This window comes from Mesoplodon densirostris, chromosome 9 (genome assembly GCF_025265405.1).
Source record: "Mesoplodon densirostris isolate mMesDen1 chromosome 9, mMesDen1 primary haplotype, whole genome shotgun sequence".
NCBI classification, from domain to species: Eukaryota; Metazoa; Chordata; class Mammalia; order Artiodactyla; family Ziphiidae; genus Mesoplodon; species Mesoplodon densirostris.
In genome coordinates this window covers 67784631-67795630 of record NC_082669.1, presented here as the reverse complement: position 1 = coordinate 67795630, position 11000 = coordinate 67784631, and the positions used below count along the sequence as shown (strand labels likewise).

The 11000-nt window shown below is 40.3% G+C and overlaps 1 protein-coding gene across 1 annotated transcript in view; it reads right to left on the bottom strand.

Annotated features, from left to right (window-relative positions):
• Positions 1-750: 750 nt before the first annotated feature.
• Positions 751-11000, bottom strand: part of GARS1 (glycyl-tRNA synthetase 1) — a 40724-nt gene continuing 30474 nt past the window's right edge. The window contains exons 13-17 of the mRNA XM_060108308.1: positions 8123-8208; positions 6411-6520; positions 3597-3690; positions 2411-2601; positions 751-1044 (exon numbers count right to left, since the gene is read on the bottom strand). Of these exons, the coding sequence (XP_059964291.1) occupies positions 919-1044; positions 2411-2601; positions 3597-3690; positions 6411-6520; positions 8123-8208 (607 nt within the window). The 3' untranslated portion in view covers positions 751-918. The remainder of the gene's footprint in view (positions 1045-2410; positions 2602-3596; positions 3691-6410; positions 6521-8122; positions 8209-11000) is intronic.

Genomic DNA, 11000 nt, shown 5'->3' with positions numbered 1-11000 from the left:
AGAGCTGCTCAAATTGGCACATCCTTGAATTTTTTCCTAACAAATAAACATCTGTGTTCTGAGTGTCCTGTACAAAAACATCATAGAAGTCAAGTCCCTCAAAAGCTGAGCTAAAAACTACTAGGCTAGAATCAAGACGCTGTGATGGCCGAGAAGTGCCAAGTCAGACAAGGCAGATGGGGTTCCTCTAGCATCAGGAGTTCAGTGATTTCCAGGGCTACCTGGGAAGCCAAGTACAAGCAGGTCTTAAAATTCAAATAGAAGTTTTCTGTCAAGGCACCCCCTCCCGGAGACTCTGTCAGCAGGACAATCGGGTCAGCAGCCCTGACCCCACCCCAGCAAGCCTCCTCCGCACCTCAGCTCCTCCCAGAAGCCGCCCACCTACTCAGAGACTGTTGCCTCTTTGGCCCAGTGCATCACCACCTTCTCGGAGAAAGAGAAAGGATAGAAAAGGCAAATCCACAGACAGAAGACAGATGAGTGGCTGCTTGCAGCTGGGGCTGGGATGCGCATGAGAGCTCCTTTTGGAGCAACGAGATGTTCTAAAATTGGAAGGCAGTTACACAGCTCTGTAAATATACTAAACGCCATCAAATTGTAAGCTTCAAACAGGTGAACTTTACGGCTCTATGAATAAAGTTAATTTTAAAACGTATTAACTGTGTTTAACATTAAGCCATGAGTGTCTACCCAAAGGTAGGAGAAATAGCTTTGCTGAAAACGCGGAAAGATGAGCAAGTGGATTACAGGTTTGTTCAGAATTCTTCAGCTTTAATTGTGGGAGTAAGATCAGGCAGCCACTGAGGGTAAAATGAAGTCCCCGGGAGGAGATGCAATGCTGTTTTTTTTTTGTAAAGTGGACATGATGAGAGTTATTCTTTTATTAGCGCGAACGGTCAAAAGTTGCCAAAACTGTCCTTATTCTTCGATTGTCTCTTTTTTCCCAGTTTCTTGACCTTCAAAGAGAGGATATCTGGCCTCCACGTCAGCCCACGTGATGCTACCATTGGCCAGATCGCGAACTACACTGGGCAGTTCAGAGACCTGGGGTAAGAGGAAAGAGAAGTCCCAGAATCAATCAACTCGATTAGATTGTCAAAAAGAGGATTTACCCTGAACTCAGGAAACTATACAGAGAGCCAAGTCAGTGTCTACACAATGACAGGATCCCTCTACACACTGGTCCCGGCAGCATGTTTCTTGTGACTCCCACTGAATCCTCTTTACCTAGTTACACTCACCTCCTTCCCAGGCCTGGGTTCATGCTCTTCTTCCCACCCAGAGTGCCTGCCTGCTCCCTGGATAACTCAATTCTCCCGCAGAGCCTTTCCTAATTATTCCAAATCTCTGTGCCACTTGAAGTTACTTCATGTGTGTAAAAGTTAACTCTTAGAACTGGGGTCAATCAAGTAACATGAGTGAAGGGAGCTGGGAAACTGGAGAGCCCCCATTAAGGGGGCCAGCTGTTCCTCAGCCAGAACCAAACATTGGCTGCCACACAGCAGGGGTTCTCAAACTTGAGTAACCATCAGAATCACCTGGAGGGCTTGTTAAACCAGTTCTCCCTACCTCCCTCTCTCTCCAAACTGAAAGCCCATCCCAGTTTCTGATTTAGTAGGTCTGGGGTGGAGATTTCTCTTTCCTGACAAGTTCCCAGGTGATGCAGATGCTGCTGGTCCAGGGACCACACTTTGAGAACCCCTGCCTGATGGGAACATCGGTTCAGAGTAGCTAGATCTGGTTCTGTAAAAAGATGAGCCAGAAATCTGTGACCTCTGTAGTAGACTAAAAATTCCCTTGGAAAAAAGCAGTCTTTCACTTCTGTTTCCCCTATTACTAAGTCTCTGTAACAAGCAGAGCACATAATAGGTACTCTAAATAAAAACCTGCTCAAAATAGTCAGGCCACTGTCAATTAAAGTGGCCACTCTTTCCTTTCCCTCCTGTACTTTTCCCATCTCCACTGTTCCCTTCCCATCAAGTAAAATTACTGAAACATTATTCACTGTTTTGAATTGATTAACATGAAAAAGTTTATACATACTCATGTGTACATTTATATAGAAATATAAAGATAAAACTGTCTAAGCCCCCCAAAGCCTACCAATAAAACTATGGCAACAACCACCGAGGATCATATATTTCCCTTGTCCAAATAAATAACTATAAAAGGGAACTGTCAGAGAATGAGCCCAGAGTGATCTAAATGGCTATAAAATATTAGAGAAGTGTTAATGAATATTTTCATAATTAAGCCGAGGAGATTTAGAATCTGTGCTCTGATAGTAACTTATAATTAAAATTAAAAAGAAAAAAAAAGGGGGGAGCATAAACACAACAAAATCCATCTCAAATTAGAAGGAACCAGTACACATTTCTAAGATTAAAAATGCCAAAGAGAAGGCAGCCACCTCTGCTCTTATCTGCCGCATGGAGTCTCGGTCCCGCAGGGTTGCCGTGTGAGGGGCCTTGTTCACTGTATCAAAGTCAATGGTGATGCCGAAAGCCACGCCGATCTCATCAGTCCTGGCGTAGCGTCTTCCGATGGACCCCGAGGAATCGTCTACTTTGTGAGAGATGCTGTGCCTGGTCAAGGCTTCCGCTATCCAAAATAAATTAAGTAAATTAAAAATTTAAAAATGAGAAATGTCATCTAAATGTCGTACAAGCTCAGGACACTTATAAAAGGGACTAACACAAAAGAGCAGTAAGTTGCAGTTGCAAGAGAAAGAAAAATTCCAAAAGTATAATCCCTTGCTGGCGCCCAACCCCTCACTCATACCTACATCTCATTCAGCTGCAGAGGAACGAGCTTCAGACTAAGAGCCAAGGCCAGGAGGCTTGCATGACCCTGAGCAGCTCAGTGAACGCTTCCTGTTTCCCAACTCTGAAATATGTGGGCCACACCAGGTGGCCACTAGGATCCCTTTCAGTGCTGTGGGTCCAGTGGCTGTAGATCCACTAGGGATGTTACCCTCCACTAGGGTTCCTGATGAAGCAAGCAGCAGGGTCAATAGGAGAAGCAAGCATGTTTGAAATCTGACTCTTGGGTCCTACGCTGACTCATTCAAATGCAAGAGAAAACATCCTGAGCAAGCATACTCACTCTCTTAGAAATCAGAGTAGATGCTAAAATCCCTTAGATTTATTCTTTATTCAATATGTATTTTTATTGAAGAAAAGGGACATTTCTGGGGCTTCCCTGGTGGCGCAGTGGTTAAGAATCCACCTGCCAATGCAGGGGACACGGGTTCGAGCCCCAGTCCAGGAAGATCCCACGTGCCGCGGAGCAACTAAGCCCGTGTGCCACAACTACCTAGCCTGCGCTCTAGAGCCCACGAGCCACAACTACTGAGCCCACATGCCTAGAGCCTGTGCTCCACAACAAGAGAAGCCACCGCAGTGAGAAGCCCGCGCACCACAATGAAGAGTAGCCCCCACTCGCCGCAACTAGAGAAAGCCCGCGCACAGCAATGAAGACCCAACATAGCCATAAATAAATAAATAAAATTTTATATATAAAAAAGAGAGACATTTCCTAAAATTCAGTCTACTTGACAGTATTCCCATGGAAATTACCCAACTGGATTTGCTTACATAATTCCTTGACAAACGGCATGAACTCCTGGTTTTGGCTCAGTGGAAGGACGGAACATTTGAATGGAGCTACTACAGCAGGGAAACTGAAGAACTAGATGGTTTGAAAAGAAAGAAATCCAAATATGTTAGTGTATAAAGATCTAAACATTAATGTCCAATCTTCACTATCAAAATACTAGAAAACATGATATGAAAAAGCAGTGTGACAAAACACAGAAAGCAGGATAACCAGAACTAGAATCAGAAAGATCTCGTTCTCAGTTCTGAATTTGGACCAACTCAGTGAACTCTCCCTCTCTGGACCTTAGTTTCTCCATCTAAAAAGTAGATCTCTACCATCTGTTCTGCTCTGCTTACTTGGCAGGTCTATTGTAAGAAAGTTAAATGATGTAAAGGCATTCTGAAAGCTACCATCTAAGATGGTAATTATTTGGTACCACTTAGAAGCCTTACTTCTTTCTGTGGAGATCCCTAAAGAACCTCCCCTCAAATCATCAGAGAAGTAGTGTCAAAAGACAAAATTCCATTCTGTCCTTTAAGAGATTCAGCATAGCTGAAGGCTCTCTGAGCCTTAGCGACTAAGTAAAACAGAAAAGCTTAATTAGCTCACAAATGTGTGTCCCAAAGAAATAGCAGAAATCAAACAAGAAAGATGCTCTGTATACCCATAGAAAAGTACAGCCCTCCTAAACTGCTCCCGAAACAGGTTTCAGATTTATTCAGAAATAAAACAAAGATATTCTGTTGAAGGCAAACTAGTCTACCATTTGGGGCTGGAAATGAGAGCTGAAGATAGTTTTTAAATAATATCTGTAAAAAAGGTTCACTTGAAGGCCAGAATATGAGACTCAGAATGAACAGGTCCCAGTAAATTAATGAATGACACAGGGTCCAGTTTAGCCCCCAAAAGGCTAATTAATCTTAAATGCCAAGCAATGGTGAATATTCCACTGTAAGTAAACCCTAGACTCTACCAACATAGCACCTGAATCATGGAACACTCAGAATCCCACTCCTCTCCTCCATCTTGCGATAATTTCATTTAATGTGAGAGAGAAGTGGGGACCTGCCTTTATAGAAAACTAATTTTTTTATCTCACCAGCAATGTTTTTATACCAAATTTACAGGAAGATGGATCGAGGGACTATGTGCTAACAAATCAGAAACATATTTGGCTTCTCACAGCCTAATCAAATTTCTCTCCATGAAGAGAATCTCTATGCAACTCATAAAACACTGTAACTCATTTATTCTTGCCTAGCCTTTATGAAATTTTTATTAAAACTCTAGTTACATCAATACCATTAGATTCAAAGGAATAGCTAAAAGATTTTATTAAAAACTTTTCATTAGAAAAATAGGAAAAGCTTGAAGCAAACTTGACCTCTAAAAAGAGCACATTCCGTTAAGTATGACATCATTCCTCAGGAAGAACCATGCCTTATGTTTGCATGTCTGGTGTCTGGCTCAGGTTCTTACTATCTGTTAATGAATGAAAAGCTGCTCCTTAAATGTCAGGAAATGAAGATAACTTTACGGCAGAGAATGAAAGAGTAGCTTTATTAGCTACACATTACCCATGGTACGTCAGACTTTTAAAAATACTGGTGCCAAGAACTCATCAGTCCGTTTTCAAGATGAAACACCCTAGAAAGAACTACAGAGCTCATGTCCAACATTGGGTACACACTCAGCTTCAGCTGCTCATGCAGGTAAGAATGCTTCTTTCAGTTAATTTGACCTATACAACCTCTCCTCCCTAGCATTCTTCTTCTGAGTGCCTTTCCTGGAAACCTGAAGCTATAAATTAAAGGAGTACGATTTCCACAGGCAGAGGCGAGCGAGGTGAGAAAGGTGAAATTAGCCAGAATGAAGAGATATGTGGAAGGCATGCAGCAGTGATTCAAAAGCATCCGAGCCAGGGCCTCCCTGGTGGCGCAAGTGGTTGAGAGTCCGCCTGCCGATGCAGGGGATACGGGTTCGTGCCCCGGTCTGGGAGGATCCCATATGCCGCGGAGCGGCTGGGCCCGTGAGCCATGGCCGCTGAGCCTGCGCGTCCGGAGCCTGTGCTCCGCGACGGGGGAGGCCACAACAGTGAGAGGCCCGCATACCGCAAAAAAAAAAAAAAAAAAAAAGCATCCGAGCCAAAAGAAAACTTGAGGGAGTGGATGAAAACTTCTTAAAAACATTTATCTTTAGCTAGGCTTGAATGTTAGGAAAGGCTACACCTCACATACTACTGCCCAATTTATTATCTGTCAATCTCCCACACTGGAATCACCTGGGGTTCTTATTTAGAAAAGAACCAAAAAACCAGATCCCTGAGTCTCAGACCTAGTGAGAATCAGTATCTCTGGAATAGAACCTAGGAATTTACATCTTTTACCCCCAACATACCCCAGACTATTTTATGCAGTTTGAGAAGGTTCCTTTCAATGCTTTACCAATGTGTAAATACAGTTTTTTGGTTTGACCAAATTCTATGAATTATCTCCTCCTTCCCAATTTTCTGAAAACACGAGTATATCCAGAAAGTACCATTCCTTCTATTGATGCAATACAGACAGTTCTCCCAAAGTAATATGTTCTGTCTCAGAACTCAAATGCAACTAAAACAATGGCATCTAGAATAACCTACACATCCAAGCTCAAATGAGATAAAAAAGTGCTTTGTTTTGTAAACAGTTAAGCAAAGGTGTTAACATTACAGTAAATAACTGATTGTTTCAGAGTTGTCTTAACATCACTCAGTAAATGTTGCTCTCTGACACTGTAAGAGAACAAACAGTACACTGTACATGATAACTCACCGTTCTCTGTTCATCTCCCTCGCGTATTTGGAACGTATGTTCAAATACTGTATACATGATCCTACCCAGGCCAAATGAGGGTTCAATTACACTCGGAACAACTTCTTCCACTGCAAGAGAGAGAGAAATTCAGTAACACTCTCTCAAACCTCACATAATGCATTTCAGGTCCTCTCTAAACAATTCTTACTGGCCCTAAAAATATCTCTATTCTAGATAGATTGTGATCGACCTTGTACATCAGGACAAAGAAATAAGAACAATCCTAAAAACTATTTCCTGGTAGAAAACACAATGCCTTTAAAGAGAAAACTGGAGTGAAATTTTTTTTTACCAAATTTAATTTTGTTTATACAGCATAAAAATGAAACAAGATACCAGGGTATTCCTTCCCCAGTTGGTAAGCTATGGACAATAGCAGCCACACTCTATCATCTGCCTCGGCTATGCAGAAAGCATTAAAACTCTAGAGCATCTGTAAGACTTTGCTGGAATTAAAAAGTCTACCACCACAGCTGGCAAAATTAACAAAAACAACTCCTACATACAACAAGTATCATGTGATTTGTGTTTTACTCTTTATCTTGCTATCTGGATGAGAACTCCTTAAGAGAGCCAAGTTACTGCCATCGTATTTCCAAGGTTCTGGGGTCAGGAGCCCCTCAAAGAAGAGTTGGCTCAGGGACCAGCACTCAACCAATACATTTACCTGGGGTGCCACAGCTCTTCCCATGGGTGAGGCTATGCCTGTGGTATACACAGGAACTGTCTTCATTATTACTTATTATTCAGAAAGGAAGCATGGCTAAGCACTATCCAGATCTAAGGTAACTGACCCTAACCTTGGAGAATTTATGTTTCAAGAGAAATGAGATAATTGGAACCAAAAACTTACACATGAGAATAACATTTCAGAAATATGATCAAGGCATTTCCTGCTCATCCTTTCCTGGCATCCAAGCAATGGTGAAGTACAGCTCTGAGCCAGCTGCCAGGATAGTGGCTAAAAAGCTCCAGAGCATGAAGAAGGATCCCCTGCTTCCTCCTATCACTTTTCAGACTCCTTTTACAGCTCATTGCAGCCTGGTGACAACGATGCAGGCCAAACACAAATGGAAAAGGAGGCCTGCTTGCTCCATGGGCAGTAGCATCTCAAATACCCACTATTCTTAGTTTTCAGAAGCTTCAATTCAGCCAGTTAACCACAAGCATCCTTCGTATATTCTCCAGAATAGTCATTTCCCAATTCATGGAATTTGTTCTACCAAAAATAATCATCTCCTTGGCTTTAAAAAAAGCATGAAAGATCACTAATCTAAACTACTTTTAACAAGTTAATTTTCCAAAATAGACAGAAGGGATGAGTTCTCTCTTTTGCTTAAGAAACAAAAGGACTTTTCCTTAAAGTGAGAAAAAAAAAAAGATGTTTTTAATCAAAGAGATATTCTTCATATGTACCTCAGGTCACAGGAAACATAAAGGTGGCATTATAAATTATTCTTCAGTATGAGTACAATTATGTTTAAAAAAAAAAACAAAACCCGAGATAATACCTTGAACATATTCATCAAATTTAGGGTTATAGCATTAAGGATTTATTTTTCTTCAAATTTTCCGTAAAATGGTTATGCTACAAAACTTAAAAAAACAAAATGCCTTTAAGGAGTAATGATTTTTGTTTGTTTGTTCCTTAATTATTTTTACAAATTTACCATATAGTGTTTTCTGGAACCTCTTCACATTGACCATGTCTTTTGTCAACTGAAATGTTTTCCCTTCAGTTTCAATAGTAAATTCCCTACAAAGAAACAAGGCACATTACATACTGGTGAAAACACATATCCCATGCCTTAATTTAAAGAAGTTTTACAGATTGCTAAACTGTTTTTCATTTTAAGTGTAATACAACTTGGTCAACAATCCAGATACAACAGCTGAAGTCAAATTTAAATTATTTCATAAGGAATACTAAATTAATTATTCTAACAACGGCACCAAACAGTATTTTGGGAGGCACCCAAAAATGTGGTTAGTCTTATAAAATTCCACAAGTGACTCATGACCAATTCTTTTGATTTTGAGATCAAGGTAAAACCAAAGAAAAATTTTTTAGAATTCAGTTTTAGAATAATTACAATAAATTTGTCAAAAACAGGCCTGCTGGCAAAAAGACCACTGTTCTCACTACTGTCCAAACAGATGTAAAAATGACCAACTTGTCATCTTACAGAAAGAAAATTTAAAACTCCCATACTATTTCCAAAATAAACTTTGACACTTATGTTGATGAAGTTCAGCTTAAAAGAAGTTTAAAGATTCTGCTTGACATGTCAATATAAAATGCTATGCCCACAAAAATCACTGCCTGCGTGCCATATGTTCACATCCTGAGATACGCCCATTCCATTTCAGGTTATAAGAATTCACCTTTATAAAGCACTTTGTGTAATACCTGTATTTCAGCTTATGAAGTATTTCCTCACATTATGAAGATCAATTTGGATGTGTCTTATCTCACAAGCAGCTCAGGGCAGGGAAAAGAGTGCCCTCATGTGGTTGTCCTTGAAGCTGTATGGCTGATACATGGTACACTGCATTTTGCTAGTTTCTAGCAGTGATAATCTCATGCATCATATGAATGGTTTTTTTTCACTGATTGCCTCCATTTTTACTGTTCTGTCTGAAGTCTGTGCAAACATGCATTAAAGACTCCATATAAACAGTATATATATTGTCTCTGTGAGCACTATCTAAGTGTAGAGTAGGTAATAATTATAAAAAAAGCTGAAATTAGCAAGGAGATAGCCATTATTTGAGAATAATTTTTTAAAACCTGTCTTGTTTGTAGATAATGATATCTGCTAGTAACCTATGTTTACTTTATTGGCATTTGATGTTATTTTAGCATAAACAGACATTAATTCTGGGAGACCAGAAATGTTTTAAAATTTCTTGTAAATTTTATCTTTAACTTACAAGAGTTCATCTTACGATAGTTCTTTTGACAAATACACATACACATGCAACCACCATCGCCCCAAAGGTTCCCCTAAGTCCCTTCTCCTTCAATCCCCTCCACTGATTCTATCGCTATAAACTAGATTTGTCTTTCCTAGAATTTGGCGTATAATCCTTTGTGTAAAAGGGGTTTGGCAAAATTTCTGTGTATGAAATATTCAGGGTTTGCAGGCCATATGCAGACTCTCATACTCTGCTTTTTAAACAGAGTATTTGGCTTTGAAAATGCAAGTCATTCTTAGCTAGATAGTGGTACAAAAAACAACATGAAAGATGTTTCAAGCGCACTTAAAATGTATACTCTTTGGTTATCAGGTATTCTATAAATGGCGAGTAAGTTGTTTAACAGTGTTTATATCTTCAACTTCCTATTGATTCTTTTTTGTCTACTTGCTCTACTGATCACTGAGACAGGGGTGTAGAAATCGCCAACTGTGATGGTAGATTTGTCTAACTTTCCTTTCAGTTCTGTTAAGTTTGCTTTATATATTTTGAGGTTGTTTTTAGTGGCATACAAGGTTAGAGGTGATGTGCCTTCTTGATGAATTGATCCCTTTACCATTATGAAATGCAACCTGGTAATTTTCCTTGTTGTGAAGTTTACTTTGCCTGATGTTAATAAGTCACTCCACTTTCTTTTATTTTTATTTATTTATTTATTTATTTTTTAGCGGTACGCGGGCCTCTCGCTGTTGTGGCCTCTCCCATTGCGGAGCGCAGGCTCAGCAGCCATGGCTCACAGGCCCAGCCGCTCTGCGGCATGTGGGATCCTCCCAGACCGGGGCACGAACCCGTGTCCCCTGCATCGGCAGGCAGACTCTCAACCACTGCACCACCAGGGAAGCCCCCCACTCCACTTTCTTGATTAATGTTTGTATGGGAAATATTTTAAAATTCTTTTCCTTTTAAGCCCATTTGTATACAGGCATACCTTGTTTTATTGTGCTTCACTGATATCGCATTTTTTGCAAATTGAAGGTTTATGGCCACCCAGCATCGATAAATCTCTCAGTGCTATTTCTCCAACAGCATTTGCTCACTTCATGTCTCTGAGTCATATTTTGGTAATTCTCACAGAATTTCAAACTTTTTCATCATTATTATATTTGTTACGGTGATCTATGATCAGTGGTCTTTGATGTCACTAAAGATTTCAACTTGCTGAAGGCTCAGATGGTCGTCAGCATTTTTCAGCAATGAAGTATTTTTTAATTAAGGTATGTACATTGGTTTTTATTTTTTATTCTTTTGGCCACGCTGCATGGCATGTGGGATCTTAGTTCCCTGACCAGGGATCAAGCCCATGCTCCCGGCAGTGGAAGCATGGAGCCCTAACCACGGGACCACCAGGGAATTCCCTATTTTTAAAATATAACGGCTATTGCACACTTGATAGAGTAGGTTACAGTGTAAACATAAATTTTACATGCACTGGGAAACCAAAAAAAATGTGTGTGACTCACTTTATTGCAACATTCACTTTATTGCAGTGGTCTGGAACCGAACCCACAATATGTCCGAGGTATGCCCGTATATTACAGTTACAGTTTCCTGGAAACAGCATTTAACTGG